Source organism: Xiphophorus hellerii, chromosome 15 (genome assembly GCF_003331165.1).
Source record: "Xiphophorus hellerii strain 12219 chromosome 15, Xiphophorus_hellerii-4.1, whole genome shotgun sequence".
Taxonomy (NCBI): domain Eukaryota; kingdom Metazoa; phylum Chordata; class Actinopteri; order Cyprinodontiformes; family Poeciliidae; genus Xiphophorus; species Xiphophorus hellerii.
In genome coordinates this window covers 22,083,366-22,109,804 of record NC_045686.1, presented here as the reverse complement: position 1 = coordinate 22,109,804, position 26,439 = coordinate 22,083,366, and the positions used below count along the sequence as shown (strand labels likewise).

Below are 26,439 nucleotides of genomic sequence, written 5' to 3'. Positions count from 1 at the left end.
TCACAGGTTAACAGGAGACCTTTTGGGTCAATAATGATTGAAGACTTTGTGTTTCACGATAATTATTTAAGTAAAGTCAGTAATTAAGCATCCAGCATGATTAAGATCTGAAATGTCTTGCATGACTAACCTGTCATCAGTCCACCTCCTTCCATCGACTTCTCTGCTCTACAGAACTCGTTGTTTCAATTAGAGAGATAATACTGTCTCCCATCAAGGTGGGACATCATTACAAGCAACAAAAAAAAACCTTGATACTTTAACCTTTTCCAACACAAACAACCCAATCGACCACGGCCACTGGCTTTCACTCCGGCGGCTCACCTTCCAAGCAACTGATTGGAAACGCCATTGTCTCCCTGACCTTAACAGTAGGTCGGCGTTTGGTTTTGGCTTGAACAGAGATGTTCTAGATCAATCCAAGTGTGTGCTGTGTATTTTTAGAGCCCCCACCTCCATTAGTTGGCTCACTTGAGGATGAAACCGGTGGCGTAGGCAAAGCCTCTTTACGTCACCGCAGCCCGCTGGCTCGTGCTCCTGCGTAACAGAACGGGGGAATCCACCTCTTTCCCGCCCCATCCCCTCTGTGCTCCTGTGATATGAATGGTGATGTACAGGAGAGGGGAGGGTGGCGAGGGAACTGGAGGGTTGAGCCAGGAGGGAAGGGGTGTGCCATTATAAGGAGCCTCAGAGGAGGCACGCGTTTAGTTGTTGAAACCCTCAGCCTAAGGATACGAGCCGAGACACCAAACCCCTCAGAGCCTGCAGAAGGGAGGACTCCGAGACATCCTTACGTCACCGCCACAGGTAAGGAGGGAACTTTCTATCATGTGAGGGTGAGCTCACCTGTGCGGATAGATACAGGTGTTTGCCTGGGTTTATGAAAGAATCGCTTTAAAGATGTCTCTTCAGGATTATTTTTTTCTTCTCCCCCTTATCTCCCACCAGTTTGATGGTTTTGATATCTGACCTCTGAGGCGGTTCTGTAAACAACCCTTCTTACCTAGAGGAAGATTTTTTTTTTCCATTACTGTGTGTTTATGTCCCTGTGGCAACAAAGGCACCATCAACAGTACGCACGTTGCACCTGATTACTACTTCATTAACAGGGGACAAAGTCATGATGAGAAAAGTACAGAGAGGCACCCGATACTAGGCACACACACGCAGAAAATACGCAAATAAGATCAGAGGGAATTTTGAAACTGTTAGGAATTTTCCTATTTTCCTGAACGGACGGGTGGATTAACCGAAACAGCCCCGGCAGAGGTCAATGAGCTAATCACCATGCCACTCCTGAATCAATTTATTCATAGCCTGTTGTCGGATTATCGCGCGTCAGATTAAACCACACAAAGACTCTTCAACAAAAGCCCGCTCGATGCTCCCCGGAGCAGCTCCGGTGTCAACCTGTGGTCCGGGAATAGAGAAAGGGAAGAAAGGCTTCCGAAGTGGATCTTCTGTTATTATGCTAAACACATAATAATGATGATGGTTGTAATGATAATGGTAATGAATGTGCATAATCTCTTCCCATTATCAGAGAGGAAAGGAAAAAAAAGACGCAGACCGGGAGAAAATGGGTGCCTAATGTGCCATTCTGGGATAAACGACTCCACATTAGGGGAATGGATTTTGAAGACTGAAATGTTTACAGGACAGCAACAAATGTAGTGTTTTGGAAGTAAATTTGATTGACTGAAATGATTTGTTTCTTTCGCTTTCTGTTCAGTACTTCCATAGAAAACGCTCCTTTTTAGGTTGCCGACAGTTTGTTTTCAAAAATACCCTTGAGTAGCCTATTAAAAAAAGTTTACCCAGAAATCAAATTTTTTGATTTAAAACTTCAAAAAGGAAGGTCTGAATTGAAGTTGCCTTCAGTTTGATCTATTAAAACTGTTTTGTAGTTGTGCGCTGATCAAATGATCACCAGTATGTTAAAAAAACAAACAAACTACATCACGACTGTCTACGGTTCGTTTATTGAGTCAAAGTTTTCCTCAGTTGCATGGAAAGTAGACTTTACTGTGCGTCCCTGCCCAACCTGTTGCTGTTTTAGCTTTCAGAAAATATTTTTTCTACACTTTCCCACACTTGAAACAAAATTTGGTTTCAATTAAGGAAAACACGAACTGTAATGAGGTGGAAAATAAAGGGTGCTGCCGTTAACTCTTCCTGAGGTAACAGTTTTAAAGCTACAGTTTCCACAAGCAGCATGTTGGCTAGTCACCCTAATCCTGCTGAAGGCTTGATACCGGAGCAGGTGGCCTGACTAATATGCTCAGTATTACTGTATACAGAAAAGAATGTTGAAAAGATACAAAATTCTTTGCATAAAAATACTACAAAATTCTGCGGGTGCTTTTTAAAAAAATATTTTTACGAATTCTACGTATCAAAATATAAATAATAAATTAATGTTAGAGATTAAACGTACTCATTTATTTTCCGTTTGGGATCAATAAAGCACCTATGAACTGAACTGGAACTATAACATCTCATATCGATACTTTCTGTTAGCAGCAATAAGAATGATAACAGAACTGTTGCTTTCTGCTGAAATAAAAGTGATTAGATCATTTGTTTTGTTTGAAATTTCCATTTTCATAAAGGGAAAACATTTTATCTTTTGCTCAAGGTCATCGCATTTAGCCTCGTGTTGGATGACGCCCACCGTCTTTGGGATTTCTGCGACCTGAGCCCAAACAGATCCCAACCTCCAGATAATCTATCATCTGTTTGACCCCTCTGCCAGCGCCTCCCTCCCTCCTGTATTCTGTATTTCTACACCCCCCCCTCCACCACCCATCCTCCCCCCTGGCCTCACTGTCGTCACCTCGGCAAAACCGAGGAGCTCGTCTTGGCCGAGTGAGATTGCCTTCCCTCGGACTCCGTGCCCAATGGATTCGTGCAGGTGTCAACGCTGTCTTAACAGCAACCAGATCAATGATGACACACAGCGTCAGCCGCCTAACTCTGCAGAATTTAAAAAGCTTTCCACTTTTCCCACCCGTTGGGCAGTCATTCTGCTCTGACGGCTGACATATTTTCTGACGTTGTCATCTAACTTTTATTTCGGAGTGGCATCCTTGATGGTCCCGGTGTTTGCCGCTCCGTTCTTATTATGCCGAACTATGAAAGCCAAACAAATGAACATTGTCTTTCTCTGCAGGTTTAGAGCAGGACGAAGCATCGAAATTCACTCCGCAGCACAGTGACCCTGCTATCTCCTGCAGACTCTCATATCTAAACCAAGCATCGGCTTCCGCCTGTGTTGAGGGTTTATCAGCCCAAACACAGCCGCTCTGTCTGAGATCTTGCTCTGCGCTTGAGTAATATTGTTTAGGGGCTATTAACCCAGCTAGGTGGGGGCCAAATGAGATGACTGCTGGTGTGATTCTCCCACCATGAAGGACTCGTCTGATGCTTTGGCTGATTGCAGAAAAAGTTGAGCCTCTACCGTCAGGTGCAAATAAGAGCCACCCCGCCTGTATGTCTAATGAAGATGGTGGAGACGATACGCTCGTTTGATCAGACGCGATTGTGTTTTGGAAAGACGACAAACATGAATATGAGGCGCATCGTTCCCCATTTAATGTTTGGGATAAATGAGTGTTGGCGTAGCCTCTGTGGGAAATGAGGGGGGAAAAAAAGAAGCACGGTTTTGTATTATTGCAACTCAATTTGTTCTCTCAGCAGTGTGCGCTAGATGAGATTTCCTAAATAACAGCAGTGGAAGATAAAGACAGTAGCAGGGGTTATGATTTTCCAGCAGATATGAAGAAGATTATGACGGAGAGAACTGGCGAGGCATAAAAAATGACTGCCATTGTCGGGGGGTGGACGCAGAGGACGCATGTGGTTACGGGTCAGGTGACGGACGCAGTCAGGAGACTGGCTGCAGTCGTGGCAAAAACGCCCAAATCGGATTAGACTCACACTCTCAGATTTTGTCATTTCGGGAAGCGCCCCGCGAGGAAGGGCCCGACACCTCAGCTTCTCCTGGTCGTCTGAACTCTCCATCGAGTCACGCATTCTTTATCAGTGGTTGCACAGGATGGATTTACTTTGACTATCATCCTGTGACGAACTGACTAAATCCTTCACAAGCTGAAAGCTTCTCAAAAAGTTACCTGTAGGTCCGGGTGTCTTGGATGTGTTTTTGTGGGAGGCTTGGACTTCATGGTGGTCAGAGTTAAAAAGAAATTTAGAATTAAAAGCCAACATTCCTTTTTGCTCGACTGTTTGAGTAATCTTCCAGACTCCTACAAGGTGGTGTTTAAGTTGTTTTTTTGCATTATTGCATTGCTCGCACTATTAATTTAATAGGGGTGCACCTGATTTTCTCAATTTTGGGAAATTGGCGATTGGCCGATACCTACATGTGAAATCAATCTTATCCACCGATTTTATCTTCCTTGGCAAAGATCTGAAAATCTCTACCATTTAAGCTAATTAATTGGAGGTTCTTTTTGTTTTTGCACGGTAAATAGTTTATAAACTGTTGTAAGATGGCTGCTGACTCTTAATTTGAGCTCCCTTAAAGGTGAAAAGGGTTAAAACTGCAGCTATGCTATTAGAGTTGGAGGTTTTAATTAGAATATCGTCAACTGGCTGTTGGAACAATATAAGAGAGAGAGAGAGAAATATGCTTTTATGCTGCACTAAGTCTGCTGATTTTGTATAACCTTTCTGGAAACATTTAGCAGGTAAATGTTTCAGGGGGCATGACACAACCACATCCTACTGAATATTAAATGCTATTTGGTATTCTTTGTTCAAAGATTCATATCAGTCTACAGTGTCTGCAAAAGTATTCTTACATGTGGAACTTTTTTTTAAATCTATTTCTCACAAGTTTCTAGCTTTAGTTTCCTATGGAGATATTACCCTAACCTGACTAGTCAGACAGTTCTTCCCATGATTCTTTGGATGGTATTGACCTTGTGATGAGCTGCACCTGGTTTCCTCCAAAAGTGATGCCGGGTACTCACACCAAAGAGATGAGTCTTTGTGTCATCAGATTACAGCATCTTGTTTCTCCTGATCTAAAAGTCTCTCAGGTGCCTTTTGGTAAACTCCAGATGGGCTGCCCCATCTGGTGACTTTGATCAGCAACACTACCATGGAGGCCAGATTGGTGGATTGCTCCAGATGGTTGTCCTTCTGGAAGGTTCTCTTCTCTCCACAGTTGAATGGTGGAGCTCTGACATAGCGACTATTGGGTTCTTAGTCACCTCCCTGACTAAGGCCCTTCTCACTGAAGGGCCTTAGCTCAGATTAGACGTTGGCCACCTCTGGGAAGAGTCCTGCCGGTTCCAAACATCTTCCACTTACCAATGACGGAGGCCCCTGAGCTCACTGGAAACTTCGGAGCAGCAGAAATGTTTCTGGATCCTTCCCCAGATATGTACCTGAAGTCAATCATGTCTTGGAGGTCTACAGACTACTCCTTTGATTTCATTCTTGGTGTTTGACCCGGACCTCCACTGCCAGTTGTAAGACCTCACGTACACAAGTGTGTGTCTTTCCGAATCAAGTCCAAATAACTGAATTCCCAACAGCTGGTCTCCATTTAAGCTGGAGAAACGGCTCAAGCATAATGAGTGGAAACTGTTAATTGTTTTTGGAGGTTCCTGGCAAAGAATGTGAATGTTTGTGTCAATGTGAAATTGTGGTTTATTATTTTTTATGAATTAGTAAACCTTTAAAAAAAGACTTACAGTAAGTGGATGAAAGTTTAAAATCTTTCTCTTCGTCAGTTGTCTCTCAAGTGACCAAAAAATGGCATTGGCATCCATTACTAACCTTGGAATGCAGCCCTGAGAAGACTCGACTTACTATCCCAAATTTTGGACTTTTTAAAAAAATTTTTTATGAAAGACACAGATTTTCAGAATCTTGGTTGTGTTTTTAAACAAAGTGAATCGCTTAAAATAACAAAAACATATCATGCCTTTGACTATATCGGACTATAGCGTTAGACTGAAAATCTTGACTACCTGGTTTAGAACTCGGTGGCCAAGTTTAGTCCTTGAGAGGTACTATGCTGCAACTTCACGAGGTACACCTGCTCCAAAACACCAGAATCAAATGGCTATGCTTTTCCATCAGCATTCAGTCATTCAACTCTGCAGAGGCCTGGTAGCGAGTCAGTAATTTGGTCAAGATGTGATGAAGATGGGATGTATCTAAATGTTGCAGGATTGCGTCGCTTGAGGACTGATTTTGAGTACCCTGAGTCAAGAATGATTTTTTTTAAACTCTTCCTTGAAGGATTTCTGTTCTGCTTTGCCTGAACTAGCATATGAACAGCAACAATGTTTTGTTTCCAAGCATAGTACATTTATTGTAGATGGTACTTGAAGTGGAATATATTAAGATCTTTACAGCAGGTACAATACTACTGATAGTAACATCTGACTCACTAGCCTGCTTTTATAACACTTCAAGCAGGGACTTAACCTGTTAATAGCTTTGTGTGTTTACTGAATGGAATGAGGAGAAGTCAGCCCACTCCTCTGATTTGCCAAACAAGGTAGTATCAACGTCTGATTTAAAGGGTTAGCTGGTTTTGCAGCTTGATTAGACTAGCTTAAACAGAAGAGATGATTGGACCTTAGTTGAAGATACTTCCAGGAAGAGAACAAAACTAATCACCATTGTTTGGTTTTACCCTTTAGAATGGCTTAATGCTTTATATCCACCATCCTGACACAAGAGGGCACAGATACTTCCGGATCACTAGAATGCTATCTGCTTACACCAAACAAGATATGATGAGGTAAATTATCAGTAATCAATAATAGTGAACATTTACATATTTTATTGAGGCGCCAAAATGGACCTTTTATTCAAGCCAGGAGCTCCTAACCACCGGAGGCCAGAAGTTTTTCCTGAATTCAATAATAATCCGTATAACAGTTTGAGCCATGAACCTCCAAACTCTCATCTCTGCTTTATTTGCAGTAATCAGTGTTGTATAGTAACGAAGTAAAAATACTTCACTACTTTACTTAAGTATATTTTGGAGTACTTCATACTTTCCTGGAGTATGAAAATTTTTGATGACTTTCACTTTTACTTCACTATATTTCCGAACTTAATTGCGTACTTTTACTCCGATACATTTTCAATGTGTGGTTTAGTTACTCGTTACAAAAAAGCGAGAGAGAGAAACGCAAGTGTTTTGACCCCACCTACTGATTAGCAAGTAGCAAGTAGGCTACCGAACAAAGTGCCTGGGCTTGTTCATCACCACCAATAGGATACTTCTTCTTCTTCTTCTTTTCTATTATGGCGGATCACAAGCAACTTTAAGGTGCATACCGCCACCTACTGTACATGAGTGTGTAGAAGCATTACTTCATATCTATTAAATTCTACTTTTTAATTTTGTATTCTTAAGATAAATAAACAATGCTTTCCTTAATTTGTGAATATCTGTTATGTTTCCTTCATTTCCTAATATACCTTTAAGATTCCATTCATGCCCCATATTTCTAACTATTCTCTTTAATTCTTCCCTTTTGAGTTCATTTGACTTACAGTTCATCAATATGTGTTCTACATTTTCTTTCTCTCCACATCTCTCACATTTATCATTATTTTTCCTCCCTATTTTATAAAGCATGTCATTTAAGTAGGTATGACCTACTCTTAATCTACTAATTATTATTTCTTCTCTTCTGTTTCGTTCATTAATGCTTCGAATTCAAACTGACTTTTGTACTTCATATAATCTTCTTCCTTTCTTATCTTCATTCCACATTTTTTGCCATTTCTTGATTTCTTTACTTTTAATTAGGATACACCTGTTTCGCTTCTCCCATTAAACACAAAGCAAGTCTCGCAATCAGTAGCAGTCACATGGAAATTCTATCTTACAAAAACTCCCCGTCCAACTTGAAGAAACACATCGAGGTAACTTCTTATGAAATGGTTATAATCCTCGTGTTTCAGTAACTATAGCTTGGTCACTAGGCACTACTGTATTGTGAAATCTTGACCATAAATGAACTTTGTTTGGCATTGTTTCAGTTCCACACGTGGTGTATTTAGCTTAGGCCTAATGTTGACTGTAGCAGGCTACCTAGACTCCTCTGTTCAAGGGGGGACAGAAGCCATAGCGATAGCAATTTAGACTAAATTTAACGAATATAGGAAAGGCAAGCAAGTTCAAAACCAGGTTTACAGATGCCAATAAGCTGCATTTTCCTCCCAGTTCTTTTTTTCTTTTGCATAATGACCAGTTGTGTGCACCACCTACTGACTGTAGGATTGACTGATTCACTGATTTGTGAAGTAGAGTAATCGTAACAGCTCTTTTTCTTCATGTTGGCCGCATTTTCTGTACTATTTATTTTTCTCATTTTCAGCACTGACCTTACTTGAAGGGAAAACTTAAGGCTTACAAAAACTTTGTATTTTCTGTCCTGGAGGGTATACTAAGAAGCTGGTTCAGTTGTAAAGCAGGTTAAGTTAACCTTGTGCTATAGGTAAAGCACCTAATTTTCTTAACTAAATGATGCCTGCAGGCATATCTATTAGCAGGTTTAATTTTGCCTGCACTTGGTTGTGTACATTATTTTAAGTGTATTTGACAAGTTTACCAAAATATAAAAAATGTCATTCAAACTGCATTTGCTTTGTTTTACTTTTTACTTGTACTTTTCATTACATTACTTGAGTACATCCATTTTTACAGTAATTTCCATACTTAAGTACAAGAAGTTTCAAATACTTTAAGACTTTTACTCAAGTAACATTTCAGTCAGTGACTTGGACTTTTACCAAAGTCATATTTTGGAGAGGTACTTGTACTTTTACTTGACTCTGAGATTTCAGTACTTTATACAACACTGGCAGTAATGATTCAGCCCTCCATCTTGATATTGCCACTCACAAATAAATATCGGCCACTCTTGCCTATAAATTTGCATGCCGTTTCACTCTTCAACCTTTAGCGTTTCGCCTCATTTGCATAATCTGTCTGACAGCAAGAGTGCTGGGATGGACGCGATGGGGCTAATCTTTGACTGACGGCAGCGGGACAAAAGTGGGATCTATGGGCAAACAAAGGGGCCTTTTCCTGTGGAGGCGAAGACAACATCATCCGTCCAGCAGTTTGGGAGCGCGCTGCCCGAAGGGTGGCTCTTGAAAACAGATCTCCGTCATCGTGCCCCCGCCGAAGCGACCTTGTCCTCCTTAATGAATGCCGGCATGAAAGCGAAGGGAAAATGGACTTTAATGAAGTGCCGGATGCGGCGCTGTTTTTAGACGCGTCCCTCCATCTCGTGGAGAAGAATGCTTTTACCTGCATCTCTCTGAAACAAGCGCATGGTCGCGCGCTTCCATTAGAGTTAACAAAGGCCTTGAAAATGTTATGTTTTCAAAAGAAATGTTCTTCCTGTTGAATTAGCAAGGAGGCCGTCACAAAAGGGCCACTGCTCTCATGCATTTGGTTTTATTAACTGGGTCCATTTCTTGTCGGAGAGGATAATAACGCGGGAGCAGAAATGTCTGATACCGTTGGTTTATGGTCTTTCAAAGGGACGCTCCGGCAGTCAGAAAAGGGAGGTATTATATACCTTTTCTTTGAGTGGAAACTGAGCAGAGAAGGTCCATTAAACTTTTTAGAAGTCCTTATTTAACTCTACCCTTATGGACCGTATTGTATTGGAGAAAAAACAGATTAAAATGTGTTTTTTTGCCTAATGCAGACTTTGAAAAATACTTCTCCCCTATCCAGGCTTTTGTTTCACCAAAACAGGAAGGCAGTGTATCAGTTTTTCCCCCCTACTACTGCCTTGTTGTCTTGCTATTAGATAGAGGACGTCTCACAATGCCTCTACTTTTATTTTCTTTAAAAAAAAATAAATAAAAAGAAGACAGCTGAATGGATGAGATTTGCTATTTATGCGGATGGAGAACAAACTTGGTGGGAATGAATAAGGCTAAATTAGAAGCTCCGGTGAAGGGCATCGAGGGCGCCAGAATGTCACGACTGTGAGTGGTGGAGAAGAAAAGCCCGGTGCCTCGATCCTGACAAAGCCCTGACGCTCTCTATCTCATCCATTAGTTGTCTGCGTGGAGCTGAAAAGCAAAGAGGAGTCTGTTAATGCACAGATAACCCAGAGGTCCCTATGTGTCTGTCTCTCCCCATCTCCCTCCTCCTCCTCACTCTCTTCCTTACCTCCTTCTACTCCTCTTTCTTCAGCCCACCTACCCAATGTTTCTCCCTCTTGTTTGAAACATTTGGTATTATAATGGGACTCTTTCCTCTTGTGCAACGTATTCCGAAAGATTCCAGTTTCTTCCATTAGTAATCTTAACCAACCTTAACGAAAGTCCAGAACCAAGGCACGACGATGCGGTCACTCTCTAGGAGGGAGAGATGATTAGAATTTCTGCTCTACCAATAACATCTCGCGGAACCATTAGCGACACTTGATTTATCTTTATATGCAGAGATTGGTGAGTGTTTTATGTCGACGCGCCGTGTAATCACTGGTGGAGAGTGCATTGATCTGAGATAATGGGCAGCTAAAGTGCAATGTGGTGTTTGAACGGAGGGGTGAAGGAAGCCAAAGAGCGTCTTTAAAATAACACAATGATGGTTTTGACACAGCCGAATGCCTATAAAGAAAAGATGTATTATTCTGAAGGACATAAAATATATTTTTTTATGTGAATCAACAAGGCAAAAATACAAAGGTTTGTCTCAACAATCACGGTTTGGTTGATTTATTGTGTTCAGCCTTAAATTTAGTTCTTTTTCGACTCGATTCAATTCAAAAATACTTTAAATACCGAAAAGGGGAATTAATTGCTGTAAATGTTATCATCTAAATATCTTCAAAGAGTCGTGAATGGTGATGCTGTCTGTAGGAAGGATCTCCTGTGGCTCTCTGAATGAAGACTGTTGCTTGACTGACATGCTAACAACTGAATTTCTGGGCAGCAGAGATCATTTTCTGCAGCCCCGTCTCCACAGGCTTGGCTTTACCGGTTCTCCCTCAGTTAGCTCCAGCGAGTTTTGTCTCAATTTGCAGATCCGGCACGGTTTCTTTCCGATTTTTGGAACCACCTCACGGATGGTACAAGCCGGTTCAAGCTGAGTTTTGCGCATCTGATTGGGAGACTGGTTTTTCTAACTGGATTTACGGCACTGGGTGAGAAATGGCGATACTTCTGGAAGAGCGCATATAGCATCAACTTGACGGGGCAACCTGCAACGTACAAATATACCAAGAGATTTCGGAAAAACTGGCCGCCTACTGGTACAAAATGACACCATTGTAACGTCGACCACAGCTCCTGCACGCTCAAGGTTCGCCCACGTAGTGAGGAAAACACCACCAATGGAGACACCCAACTTTGCTAGAACCAAGCTAGACATTAACTGGCTAAAATTAGACTTAACAATGGAGAAGGGGCTTACAGCAACATGTCTTGGATGACACTCTCAGTTGTTGACAAGCATTTCTAATCCATCTCATCTGCTTTTGCTGCTTCTGTTTAAATCTCTGTCTGGTCGTATGGTTAGAAACCCGGGCGGAGCGATGGTGGAGTTGTAGATATGATCTTATTTCATCGAGACGGATGGAAGAGATGGTTTGAACTTCCTCCTTCTTCTCTCTGCTCTTTGGTCCTGCTCTGCATCCATGAAGCTTCCTCTTCAAATCTTCTGGTCTTTGGGGGGGGGGTCAAAGTTCAGGTAATATTTGAGTGTGCAGGGTTCTAATTCGCGGATCCCAGTTTTTAAAAACAACAGAGTTGCCACTTTTATGCATCATAGCAACGGTCCGAAAGTGAAGAAGTTAAGAGCAAGAATCATTCAATCTGCACAGCGTCCATGACGAGAGAAGGACAATTGCCCAAACATTTTTCAAAAATATATATTTATTTAAAAAAATCAACAAAGAACTAATGTTACTCCAACATGCTTCCAACATCAACTGTGAAAATCTTGCTGCTGTTCACTTACTACTCCTTGTACTCCCATGTCCAGTCAGTTTTGCTCCTTTCAGTGGCTTTTTGTTCTATACTTTCATTAAGTGAACAGTTTTTCCTTCAGCTCCAGCTCTTTACTGGAAACATTTTGTCTTGCGGAGTAAATCTGTGGAATAGTCTTAGCGTAGAAATAAAGTAATGTCCAAACGTCACCCAGTTTGAAAAGGGGGTTTCAGATGACGAGACCACGTCATAGTCAAGACTACTGTTCAAGGACAAAACAATTATGGATCCACCAACCTGATTTAACAAGCTTCTACTTCTTCCTAGCACAATTCAAACATATCATTGCTGTAAATAGTGTAAAATCCCCAGCTGTTATACCTGTTATTTTTATTTAACATACACTAATTCACAAAGACACAAAGTGTAGTCGCAGAAAGATAATCTCAGGCTTATTGTTTGGCTCTGCACACATTTCCACTTGGCAGAGCGTAATCTGTACCTGATGGCATTTTTCTGACAAAACGAAGACACAAAAATTAAAGCTTGTCAAAATAGCCTTCATCACAGCCAGCATGGGACTTCTGCAGTTATACCGTCGTGTTGTAAACATACTCATATGTGTGTACTCTGCATTCAACATGCCCCGTTTGGGCAATAATCTCAGGCCGCTTTCAGCTTACGGGAGAAATTGCTGAACAATGATGGGGTTAAGTGTGTCATAGTTTATGGGTAAAAGGTGTGCAAACAGATGTAAGTGAGATATACAGTTAAAGTGACATATGCATGTCACTTTAACATGCACTGCGTCAATACAGATCATGACATTTGGATCACTGTTGAGGGACAAGTAGATGGATGTCTATTGGTCCAGAACATCAACGGGATTTTCCATTGTGGGTTTGCATGATGTGTTGATGGCTTCCTCACAAAACAAACCCAGCAAGCTAATCGAGCTTCCTGCGTCCATGAAAGTCAATGTAACAATATGTGTGAAATTAAAAATAAAAGGACAATCATGTCTTAGAAAGTTAATTTTTCCAGATGATTTTTGCGGTGTGTTTTTTTTTTTTTTCAAATTGCCTTGTACAGTAAAGTTATTCCCTATGACGGAGTTTCAGTGCGAAGCTGAAAAAATATATTACGAGGAGATGGGCTTGTGTTATTTGTTAATAAAAATGTGGGGGTTTTTTTTGGTCATTTTAGAGTGGTTTGGTCACATTTTACAGGGCTGGAATAGATGAAAGTTATTTTAGTTAACTTGAACAGGGAAAATACGTTTGAAATACCAGCAGATGTACTTACGCGATGAATTAAACTTGTATCTCGAGCTTCTGCTGAACAAGGAGCAGTTTTTGATTGGGAAATTCTTCATATTTTGATGACTTGTTTAGGTTATTTCCCCAGAGGACAGGACGGATACTTAAAAGACTGGGAACACAATGCTTTGCTGAAAGCCAATGCTTAAATGCATGCAGGCAATTTTACGGACGCCTTTTATCTAATTACTATGAATATTGTATGACTTTGTTTATTAATAACGGTGTTGACAAAAGCGTCTGGATGGAAGCTTGAAATGTCACCTCATATTAAAATACTTCAGTGGAATTATTATGTGTGAATGCTGCGTCTTTGTAACACCGGAGTGCATTCGTCGCCCACGCTGGGCCTGTGCTAATTTGTTTAACTTAGAAAGGGCCACTTAAGGGAGAACATGACAATATCAACTGGACTTAGTCAGCAGGCGGGTAAATAATCGCCACACAAAACATTTCAGGGAGGCAAGCAAACAGGTTTCCCTTAATGATTTCCCATAAAGACGCCTGGAAATTTGCCGGAGCCGTGCCCGACCTGTCTCACACACCGCTGACTTCAAGTGGTAATGTGACGAAGTGGAAGTGGTCACGGTGTGCCAGTTTTTACCTATTCATCCGTTTTTACCTCAGCGCACTCATCAATACAGCAGCAGTGCAGTTTATTCTCAAAGGTCCCCCTTCACTGTTATCAATACAGGCTCACTGTGACTGATTACATCCGCTACTGGCTCTGTGTGGGCTGGCGACGTTGTGATATTTCTGATGAAATATTTCTCACACAAACTTTTCATGTAGCTAGGTTCCTCTGAATGCAGAGAATGAAGTTGTTCTTCCTCCACAGTCCTTTGACTTTGCAGGTATACATTGAGCTTTTCCAGCAAACTGCGTCAGTCAGTACTTACCTGAAGGCAGGTTTAAAGAACACGCTCTCGCTTGGAAAATTGGTTCCAGCGAGGCACAAAGTCTTTCCTGGCTGAGCACCAAGTGGCTCTTGTTTCTGGCAGGAGTCCTCAAGGACGTGACTGTTTTCGTAAAAAAGTCTTTACTTTTATGGACAGGCGGGGGAACAAAAACTGAGGACTTAGCCGTTCAAAAAAAAAATTGTAAAAAAAGATTGATAAAATCCTCCAAACACAACATCCGTAGACAAGTTTTGTTTTTAGCTACTGTTAAGTGGTTGTCCCGAATCAGTCAAGAAATATACTTTACTCTGTATGTACTTTTAAAGTTTAGTCTAAATTAATACGTGGAATTAGCCTTGGTTAGCATATTTTGACATTTTGTCCACATTTAGACACTTTTGTGTGAATGGTTTCTTCTTTCAACCGTATTTACACGTTGCTTTTACAGGCCTTATTCAACTCATATGAATAAATAATAAAATCAGGACGGCTAGGACTTGACTACATCCTGACCAGTAGAGGTGGATGATATTGACTTAAAATTTTATCTTCATACTTTTTAATAAAAGTGATGGTAAAAAAAAAAGTATTTATTTTTGGTAGGGACAATGCATATTAATTGGCATTTCTGTAAATGTGCCAGAATTAGCCAAAAGGCTATTTTTCATCTGTTGCAGCTTATTGCTTCTTTGCCATCGGTTTTTGTAAACTGTATAGCTGTGACTTCATGGCACAGCAATCATGGCTCCATAAGCACACAGTAACAAATCATATTTTTGAAGTTGTTGATATTATGTAACAAGCTGTGGCGAAAATAGCAACAGTAGCAATGTTGACAATACAGACAATTTCAGAAGTTTTAAAACATCATTAATTGGAATCTGTCGCGATATGTCATGATAAATCCAAACTCTTATCACAATAATTTTTTTCCACAATAACGATATCAATATATGATAACAATACAATCAATATATTGTTATCCAATAGAACAATTTATGGTATATTAGATAACGATATAACAAGACAATTCAGGTCAGGGTTACAGTACATCTACATTTTGCCGTTACCCAACGTTGGAGATTGACGCAGTTTAGACGAACGTAATTATCAACTAATATACGTTTAGAGAAAACTTTGGGAAACAGACACTGAGGACTTGATGCCAGGTGTTCTGCAACAGGTGTGGATACAAAATAAACAAGATGAAATTACATCAAAAGGAAGTTAAAGCAGCCAAAAAAACTAACTATAACAATGGATCATTTTGTAAAATTGGTGCAATGAGATGTTACTTAACAGTGAGCCAATGTTTATATGAACTATTCTTAACTATTTTCTTTAATGTGGAGATTAGTGACAATCCACCAAGGAATGGTTGTGACATCAGTGTTGAAATTACATATCAAGCTTTGCACATAAAAATGTATTTAATATAAGCCCTTTAAACTAAGGTGTATCATGTATCAATTATATAATTATGTTTTATATATATTACATTATTTGTTATTTTTTATATTTATGGCATCAATTAAGCAGCAAGTCACAGATCCTAATATATAAATGGTAATGAGTAAAAGGAATACATAAAACCACTATGGGTGGCTGGGTCTGTTGTTTTTCTTTCTTTTTTTAGTGGGTCTAAATTAATGTTTGTCAGGTAAAAAAACATCTGTGGTTGTTTTCATCATGTTCACGAAAATTTGATTTGCTGCTTCTTTCTGCTGCCTTTACATCCTTTCATTAGTTGGCATTGAAGTGTTCGCAAAATACAACACATAAAAATCTCTAATTTCTCTTTACCTCATTTGGTTCCTTCTACCTGGACGATGGCCGTGTTTTAGATTTGCGGCAACAAAAAATGTTTCTTCTGAGGTAGACCAGCCGCTGAGCACAGGCAATATGTGATGTTCTGAGAGGCTGTTTTCCTTCATCATCTCCGTGTTATCGGCTGATATAGAGGGGAGCGACAGAATAGATGTGGGTCGGGGAATGAAGGTCAACCCTATGCACCTGGTCCACTCAGTTAATGCCACAGTCACACATCAGAGGACTCTCAAATTTATTTGTCCACCTTTCCTGCTGAATCTCTCATCTTTTAAAAATAATGACTTAAAGCTGCAGTTAGTAACTTTTATAGAAATTGTTATTTATTTACCATATCGTGGCACCATGTCATGAAACAAGCACTGAAAAAAATTGAGCTCCTCGAAATAAAGCGCTCCCTGACTAAAACAACTAATCAGAGCCAAGATCTCTTATGGCTGTCAAACAACTTCACATACATGCTAAATATGCTAATGGTGGAGATAACTTAACGTTCCAGGAAAATTGTTGGTTGCTATGCTAACTAGCCATAGCATTACTAGCAGACTCTGCTATTGGGAAGACGCTGTGGCATAGCAGAGAGCACAAATGATTGACAGCGCTAAGACCCGCCTCCTGGCTCTGATTGGTTGTTTTTAGTTAGAACTGGGAAAAGGCAGAGGAGCATGATTTGTTTGGGGGTTTTTTTGAAAGATTATCTCTCATACTATACTGCCAGGATGTGGTGACAGTTTCACCAAATGAGTAATATATATATCTTAATATATTTTTAAAGTTACATAATGCAGCTTTAAACCAGGGGTGTCAAACTCCAGTCCTGGAGGGCCACTGTCCTTCAACTTTTAGATGTGCCTCTGCTGCACCACATCTGAATAGAATAATTAGGTCATTAGAAAGGTTCTGGAGAACTGATCTACACAAGGAGGAGGTGATTAAGCCATTTCATCCCAGTGTTTTGTACTTGTGGCACATCTAAAAACTGCAGGACAGCGGCCCTTGAGGACTGGAGTTTGACACCTGTGCTTTAAACATAGCTCTATTTTTATGTCGGAACTTTTTAAAAACTCATATGCGCCATCATCTGTATGTCGTTTATCAGACAGACTGAAGACAGCTGCGTGTCGATTCGTGTTGCCTCCGGTGATGACCCATGTTGTGCTTTAAAGATAATCCCTGCAGCCACTTATAAACGGCAACAAATCCCCAACCTCTGCAATCGGGGGAAAAAAAAGTCCAATTTGTGAAGCAACCCCTGGAGCAGAGGACGATTCCTGCCCACTGGAATTTGCCCATCTATAATTGCTTGAGGTTGCGCTCTCTCTCAATCCCCACCCACGACGTCCATCTCCTGATGTTGGCTGAACACTCTTCCACCACCAACGCGTTCAACTGACCACGCAAATCCAGTTAATTATCTGTTGGGGGTTTTATAAAAAAAAGAAATGGAATTGATGCAATACTGCTGTCACTCTGGTGCGCTTCTCTCCTTGTAGGCTGGAGCCAGATCCCAGCGGCATTGCCTCCCTGATTCTCCAGCTGCTGACTGTGATCTCTGCTGGGCTCTGGTCTGTCCCTGCCCGCCCGCCTGCCCGCCTGCCTGGCCGTGCTGAGCATGAAGATCCCCGTGTGGTGCCTGGTGGTTCTGCTGGGATGTTTCTTCACCCCCGCGCGCTGTGACTGTCAGGGGGAATGCGTGGCCTGTGGGCTGCTCTTACAGCAGCAACAGCTGGAAGAAGCCTTCGATACCATAGTGAGTATATGGGTGGCTGGCTCTGTTTTTTTTCTTTTTTTAGTGGGTCTAAATTGCAGCGCACGTGTCATCATCTTCCAAAAATAATGGCCTGTGTCATTTTTTGCCAAAAGATGAATTAGGTTCTGAAAAATAACTTGGGCCATTATTTTAGGCCTATTTCTGTCAGTTGCTCAGGAAATGACCATCTGTACTGTAAAGCAGCAGACTGCAGGCTAGCTACAGGAGCAGATAACCTAAAAAATAAACCAGCTTGTTACACTATTTCCCTTTTAAAGAACAGAGCTGGAAAAATAAATGTCATTTAAAACAATAAACATTTAAATACTCTCTCTAAACTACAAAATATCAACAAATAAAGGTACAGTAGTATAATCATCACTTAAAAACTTTGCTAAATTATTTTAGCAGCAGTGGGAATCACTACTGAGTTTTAGTTTAAAATGGAAGCAATGCTATGCATTTTTGTCATCAGATTTTTTTAAATAAACACCATTAAAACATACTGTAAGAATTCAATTTCATACCTAAGCTCTTCGCAATAAGCAATTAATCATCTCATCAATTAATGGCATGTTATTGAAATTAGCTTGATCGTTTCCATTGTGATAATTAATATCTTGTTTACAGAGACGCCATAATCCATTTTATTTATGTTCTCGGTTGTGTGAGGCTTTTATTTCTGTTTTGTTGATTAATTTTTGGTTGCCGGATTTTATTTTATTTCGGACATTTAAAATGTCTTCCAGTTCCAACGTGGAGTGTTCTGTACAAAATTGAAGTTTATTCGTGTTTGAGAGGGCAAACTTGCACTATTATCCCATTATCAGCGTATTAGTTGAAAATCAAAATGTCAATTATGATTTATCGCAGTAAAATTAAGAAAGCTAAAATCAATAAAAAAAATTACAGCTTAAAATCATAATATTTGACACACGTTTTTTGTTGGCGTTGCACAGTGGTTTAGCTACTGTCAGACAATTATTGCATAAGACGGAACAGTTAGAAAACCGGAGAGACATGGCTTTAGCTGGGAAAAAAAATCCTCAAATTATTTCAACCCAACTTCTGATATTGCAAAGCATGAACGGCACTTGCGCAACACTTCGTGACCAACTCCAGCCTCTCAACCGGGAGGAACAGATTCCCCCCTCCTTCTCTCAAACCCAGAACTTCCAACTCGGCTTTCCAAACAGTCCGAGGACGTCAGCAGGGGTAAAAATAGTCCGAGGGCGTCCATGGATAACGGCAGGACGGCTAATTTAGCTGATAATGATGCGCGGAAAGACAGCTGGGACCTTTATGGAGTTGTAATAGAACTATGTAATTGACTGCTCCTCTGTAGCATCATCTTGGGCTTACATCGGTGACTGACACTTTTGATCAGCTCCTCATTGTATTAGGCGCCTTCCCATTGAGCCGAGCCCCAGATGGAATCCGCAGAGCAATTCCATTGTTTCCCACTCCAGACAGAGAGAAGGGGTGTGTGTGTGTGTGGGTGTGTGTGTAGGCGTGTGTTTGTTTGTAATACCTTGCGGGGACCATTATCCCGACACATACTTGTGGGGACCCACTGCTCCTTGTGGGGACCGAAGCCTGGTTTTTGGTTCAGTGGTTAGATTTAGGTGTGAATTGAGTTTTGGTTAGGGTTAGGTATGTAATGGTTATGGTTAGGATAAGGGTAAGGTTTAGGCAGTAGAAATGAATGGAAGTCAATGGAAAGTCCCCATAAAGATAGTCACGCAAACATGTGTGCGTGTGAGGCCGCCGCTGTTTGTTATAATGTCAGGACCCATTGATTTGTTCCCAGAGTAGGCAGACACACGGATAGAGGAGACATACTGTACGCACACACGCCTTCTGCCTTTCTATTCATTACATAATGAATTATATTATTCTCAAAGGTAAACGCCAAGTTTTGTTTACACTTGGGCTAATTATCTGTGTTGTTGGTCTTAATTAGAGGATTTTCAGCAGCTCCGACAGGCTTTATTCAGGATTCCTGGGGTTCTCTAAGTGTTACAGTTCAGAACAAGGCAGCAGAAAGGTGTCAAACTGAGCTCTTTGAAACTTCCATACAATCTGATCCCAACTTCAGCAAATCAAGTTTTTCCTTTCTAGAAAAAGTTAAGAGGGTCTACCCTCTCTTAGTGTTAAAGTCATTGGCTAAACAGGAAACAGCTGGGAAAACTTTTTACCTTGTTGTGCAACTAACAATTATTTTAGCAATCGATTGTTCTATATCAATTAATAAAAAAAACCTTGTCACATTCTACAGATTTTTAATATGCAGTATTACAAATAAATTCAAAGTTGCAAATGGACAAATTGTTCAATTAGATTTGAACTGAAGACTGAGCTGCTTGAGTTTTGGCAAAAGAACACATCTACAAAGATATTTTCATGTTAAAGCTGCAGTATGCAATGTTTATTAAAAACTTATTTTATACATTTGTTGAAACTGTCTCCATGTTGTGACAGTATAATGTAAGACAGATAATTTGTGAAAAAAATTAAGCTCCTCTCCCTTCTCCCAATGCTAACTAGAAACAACCAATCAGAGCCAGGAGGTTGGTCTTAGCACTGTCAATCATCATTTCCTTTCCTTCCCTTGCTCTCTGTAATCCTGCAGCCAGCAGAGCCGGTCTTGAATGCTAAGGCTAGTTAGCATAGCCACTGATTACGGCGGACAAATGGTTTTTCCATAACTATGGGTTGTTTCTCCGCCTTTCATGCTTTTAGCAGGCAATCACATGAGGATGGTTGACAGCGCTAAGCCCCTCTTCCTGGCTCTGATTGGTTGTTTTTGGTTGGGAGCAGTTCATTTCTTCAGACAGCAGTAGTAGCTCAGGGAGGAGACGGAGGAAACTGATCTTTTCACACATTATCTGTCTCATAGCAAATTGTTAGGAGATGCTGACTGTTTTAATAATGTATGTATGTAAAAAACATATTCTTAATAAAAGTTACCTGGTGCAACTATGCCAAATTTATATATATATATATGACAGTTTTGGCTTAATTACAGTTCTGAATATGATGGGGTTTTTCTTTCTTTTTTGAGTCTGCGTACTCCAGTTAACGATTAGAATGAAATTTAGAATTCTGACCTTTTTTGTGACAATTTGTCAAATGTTCCTTTTCAACAGAGCTTCAAATCTGGGCTTCTAAAAAAACCTTCAGAATTAGAAAACGTTTCCAAACGGGTCAAATCAAGCGAGTAGACTGGTTTCTGATGATTGCACTTTTAACGCCTGAGCTCGTCGACTATGGAGATGATACTTCCGACCTGCTGTTAGACGGCACCGCTTTAATTCATTTCGCCACCTGGCGTCATGCCATCAGGGAACAAAATAAAAGGTGTAATTCCTGCTCGGCCGTTCGAAAGCAGACATTTTTAAAACACAGGTTTGTCAATGACAACTGCATTGCATCTGAGCGAAAGGTCTGCTTTTACCCGGCAACAGGCGCGCACAGATGCAGGGGTTGAATTACGGCGCCCGCTAACGCACCTGTGTGTTCCCTTCTCAATAAAGTTAAATTGTCTACCGTGAAATGAGCTAATCAGACGGATTTATTGCTCCAAGACCCCCTACCCAAACTCAAAAGGCTGCAGTTGCTCTCAACAGCCGTGTCCTGGTTGTAGGTAGTAGGTAGTACACCGGTCCATATGAGGGTCAACCCTTTATAGCCACAAAACGTCTGCGGCAGCCAAAGGTTTTCCACAACCGCCTTTGCGTCCTCTCATGTATATAAAAACAGAACTAAATTCTCTCTCTCTCTCTCTCTCTCTCACACACACACACACTCATCTCCGCTCACTCATAAACTCCTTTTAGATTGCTCCATTGATCTGACGTGGAGAATCCCCTTGGTGTGCTCATTTCATTTACGACGGATAATTAATTTCCGCTGGTAGATCCGCAGCGGAACTCCCTCTTCTCTCGCTCCTGTGATGCGAGCAGGTCTTCCGATAACAACGGCAATTTATCTCGTTTTGGGCGAGATTTTGAAGAGCAAAATGGGATTCGCCTCTCAGCTTACGCTCGAAACTTTTTAACTCGCAGAGTGTCGGGTTTGGGTAAAAAGGAGAGAAGCAGAGGGGGACAGTTCTTTGGAGAACATGGTGGGGAGAAAAATGCTTTCCCTAAAGTGTCTAGAGGTTTGTAATTTTCATTCTGGTGTTGTTGATGTTCCTTGACGACGTTTTGTTGATCGTATTCACACCAGTTGAGCTTTTGCACCTTTTATCCTGTTATAACCCCAAACCTGAGTTTGTTTTATAGGATTTTTGTGCCATAAACCAACATGAAGTACAGCAAATTTAAACTACTACAATTTTAAGTTGTTTTGGCTTGGCATCCAGCTAGCTTATTAGCTTCCACCATTTTGCTTTACAAAAAGGTCAAGGTAACATGACCTCGTTTTAGTACTAATAATAACATCGCAGTTTTTAGTAGTTTTAATAAATCTGAACTATAAGTGGACTTCATCCAGTTTGATGAGCTAAAATGATTTAATGGTTCACAAATTTCACATTTATTTATTGTTTTGTGATTTAAAGAATCATTATTTTCTTATTGCCTTTATTTATGCCCTTTTTTTCTTAAAATTATAACATATACAAACATTAATATTTTATGATTCTTCTATTAATTGACTTTTTGACACTTGTAATCCATTTTATTTTTTTCTTATTGTTCTTGACTTGTGGTCAGTGGGCTGAAAGTAATCATTTCAAGGGCCACAAATGGCCCACGGACCACACATTGGACACCCCTGAACTACTGTGCCTATGAACTGACGTAAAAAATGTGAAATGAGTGAATTTTTCTGAGTGTTTTTTTTTCCTTAAGACCATTAAAAAACACAACCACAGTAACATCCCTGTATGTGTATGTATCTGAAAGTACTGGCAGCAAATGACACAAATAAATAAAGTACTTAACTTACATAATGTCAATGCTATTTACCTTCCACATTATTTTCCCATAGCTGTTCTGCACTGCTTTGTGAGGATGTATCACATGAAATTACAACGAATGACCGTGTGAAATTACCGTATGTGAAAAAGTTGCACCAAGTCTTCTGCCGACAGGAAAAAAGCTCATAATGTGTTCAGAATGCAAACCAAAATCTCATGTCCAAACAGTAAAGCTGTGACCCTTTAAGAAATCTGACAGGAAATCAAAGAGTCAGGAATAATGATGATTTGACAGGAAAGTCATTAAAACTGCACAGCGTACCTGTGCTATATTAAAAAGTTGTAAGATATGACAGGTGTCGTTTGAAGAGCGAAAAACACATCATTATTATAACCGAAGAGTCAATCAGAAATAAATAGGTATCGACAAAGGAAATGATTCAGCTGCTGTCCTTCAGGCCAGTTTGCGACGTCTTTCAATTTGGTGCTGTCAGTCATCCTGCGGTCGCAGATTTTACGCCTGTCAAGTGACGGACATCTCATATTGGTGCATAACTTTCCGTATACGCTGACCGTGGCAGTAACAAGGCTCATTAACCCCAACAACGCAGCAGCCGCCCAGTCAGGCTGCAGAGCCGTAAAGAAACGGGATTGCTTGCCATCGTTTTACAACATGTGTAAAATACTTTAATATTTAGTCATAAAGACAATTTATGAAGTTGAAAAACTTTGTGAGGCCTATTGAAGTATTTTTTTTTTATTAATGTAGACATACCTATAGAGAAGATTCGCTTCACCTAAGTGGACTTCTGCTCAGCTGTGTGAATCTTTTTACTATTTTAGAGGATTTTTCTTTTTAGCTTAAATGAATAAAAGAAGCCAGTGTTATGACTACAGAGAGTTAAGCTTGCAACAAGATAAAATTATTATCTTTTATACGTATTGAGGCAAACTAAAAACCAGATTAGTGAATAATGGGTTTTTAACAGTTGGACACACCTGAGCTCCAATGAGATTTTTTTGGCCTACAATTAGCAACTCTTTGCTAACTAGCTAACGAGAGCATACAAATACTTGACATGCATTGATTTGTTTTTGGAAGGCTGTTTAAGACTTTTATCTCAAGTTTCATGTACAAAATTGGAGCCTATCAGATGATAACTCCTGTTCATTTTTGTTCAGATAAAAAAAGATGTGTAAAGTCAAACTTGGTAGCCATTTTATCAAGAGCAACAAAATTCCAAATACATCTTGATATTGTTATCAAGATATTTCAAGACGATTTGAATCCCATCCAAACTTTTAAAGTTTAAAAAGTGAAACTGTTTTTTCAGGGCCAGAGTGTGTACACACACTAATTTAGCTTAGCGTCGCTAATAGCTTTAATGGATCTTTATTTTTTTCCTGAAAACCTGAAACTCTTTGCTAACACGTTAGCCATATTCTACTGCAGTTTGACATTCATAAGGTTATGATTTGATTTCTTAGGTTCCATTCATTGTGGAACAAAATTTCAATTGTGAAGTAACAATTGTTTCCTAAGTGAAAAGTTTTAGGGAGGACTGAGATTTCACTAGGTAGGCTACAAACGTTTTCTGAAAACTTTGAGCAAATGTTGAAAATGTGACGTTTTTAAATCTACATTTAGCCTAAACTTAACAACTAATGTCCAGAGTAGGTAAGCTAACGAGAACTTAGCCAGCTATCTTTCAGTATTTCTCTGGATTCTGATTTTACTTCCTTTTTCAACTTTATTTTACAGTGTAAAAGACATCATCGTCTTTTCTATGTCTGTTTGACAAATATTTGCCTAGGAGGAAAAGGTTTCATCATATTAGCCAGAAATGGGGCTCTGGTTTGATTTGTTGGGTTGAAAAGCTCCCATAAAATAAGAGATAAAATCATAATAAATTTTATTGGCTTTAACTACAAAATAATTTATTACCTTGGTTGATTTGTGGAGTTAAGTTATTTTAGCCTTCCTTTGTTTTTGGCAAGACAAATTACTCATTGTCACGGACAGCAGATACAAACTCTTGGCTAATTCTGGTGCATTTACAAGATGGTTAATTAATGTGCATTGTCCGTACCAACTAAATTAATATATTTCAAATTAATCAGCCATAGATTAATTACATTTTAAATGTAACTTGAGACAAAACCTCTCCTCTGATGATTTAACCATTTAACCTTTACTGTTATTAGGGTTAAATACGATGCTTAGTAAAGTAACTTTCATAAGAAACAGAGGCGCTCCACACCGAGAATGATTGGCAGCACTAAGACCCTCTTCCTGGCTCTGATTGGTTGTTTGTAGTGATCATTGGGAGGAGGAGGAGCTTGTTTTTTTCCCACAGGTTATCTGTCTGAACACCAAACTGTCACCAGAAGGTCACAGTTTCAGCAAATTATATATATATATATATATATATATATATATATATATATATATATATATATATATATGTTAGAAAAGTTTCATACTGCCTCTTTAATCTCTCTGTTGGACTAAATCCCACTTCCTGTTCCCTCTGCAGGTGTGTCTGTTGGAGTGTGAGGGTCATGTCTCCACTTCGCTAACATGGGAAGTGTGCAGACGCGCCGTAAAGCTGTCGCACCAGCCCACACTAGCAGAAGGGGGCGCTCTGTTCAAGAGAGCCGGGGAGGAGCCGGACCTGACCCCTCTCGACCTGAACGCCGAGTCGGCGGCAGCTCAGCAGCTCCCGGAGCAGGACCAGGACGAGACGCCGTGGGACAACGAGCGCAGCGTCCAGTATGACTCCTCCCCGCTGGGCTCCTCGGAGGAGGGCGGGAGCCTGCGGGGCCTGGATGTCCGTCTGACCGAGGAGGAGGCCCAGCAGAGGAGGGAGCGGGGCTCCGAGAGCGACGGCCAGCTGGAAGGGGACGCCAGCTCCGAGGGCGTCACCTTATCCAAGCGCTTCGGCGGCTTCCAGAGGGGGCGCCACGGGTACAGGAAGCTGATCGGCTCCCCAGTCAGGGGCCTGCAGAAGCGCTACGGGGGGTTCATCGGCGTCCGCAAATCCGCCCGCCAATGGAACAGTCCGAAGTGGATGAACGTGAACCAGCAGCTGCGGTACAGGAGCAGCAGCCGCAGCGGCCGGCCCGGTACCGGCGGCCTCCCCACGAACCGGCGCTGGAGGCAAAGCAAACTGTGACGCCTCTCCGCCGCCTTCGGGTTACCTCAGCTCATCCCACCTTTCAGTTCTCTGCGGCTCCCTCGGATTTGAACTGTCGACGTGATCAGAACAACAGACTCTCATCTCCTCCGCGCCTCTCTTCGTGTCCCTAAGTAACAGAGAATGTTTTGATGTCCCTCCTATTTAACTCACATTTTACATGCCATTCTGTGAAATAAAAGAATTAGAGAAAGTGCAATTGAATATATTTTTGTGTGTCGATACAATAAAAAGGGGCCAAGTGACACTGGAAAACTGGCTGCTTGTGATGTTTTTCCACCGAGAGAGCTCCATAGCAGCACTTTCTTACACTTGTCTTCACGTTTTGTTAGGATACCTCAAATTTTTGTGTATTTCATGGAGATTCTGTGTGTTAGACCAACACGGAGCAGTTCGTAGTTGTGAAATAGAAGGAAAACGACGGCAGAGAAAGAGAGGAAATTATGGATTTATAAATAAAAACCTAAAAGGTGTGACATGCATTTCTATTCATCCCCTTTTACTCGGATAACCCTTAATAAAATCTAGTGCAGTGGTCTCCAAGCTTTTTGACTCAGGCCAGGTA

The 26,439-nt window shown here is 40.7% G+C and overlaps 1 protein-coding gene across 1 annotated transcript; it reads left to right on the top strand.

Moving 5' to 3' along the window:
- Nucleotides 1-665: 665 nt before the first annotated feature.
- pnocb (prepronociceptin b) lies at nucleotides 666-26,129 on the top strand. The gene is made up of 3 exons (XM_032586100.1): nucleotides 666-807; nucleotides 17,497-17,753; nucleotides 25,215-26,129. Exons 2-3 carry the CDS (start codon nucleotides 17,616-17,618, stop codon nucleotides 25,851-25,853), a joined length of 777 nt encoding a protein of 258 aa, XP_032441991.1. The 5' UTR covers nucleotides 666-807; nucleotides 17,497-17,615; the 3' UTR covers nucleotides 25,854-26,129.
- Nucleotides 26,130-26,439: the final 310 nt, after the last annotated feature.

What these genes read in the sequence shown, in the direction of transcription:
- pnocb (XM_032586100.1), top strand. Translation starts at nt 17,616, where the DNA reads ATGAAGATCCCCGTGTGGTGCCTGGTGGTTCTGCTGGGATGTTTCTTC. An exon ending in AAGAAGCCTTCGATACCATA is followed by an intron (nt 17,754 to 25,214) that starts GTGAGTATATGG and finishes TTCCCTCTGCAG; the next exon opens with GTGTGTCTGTTGGAGTGTGA.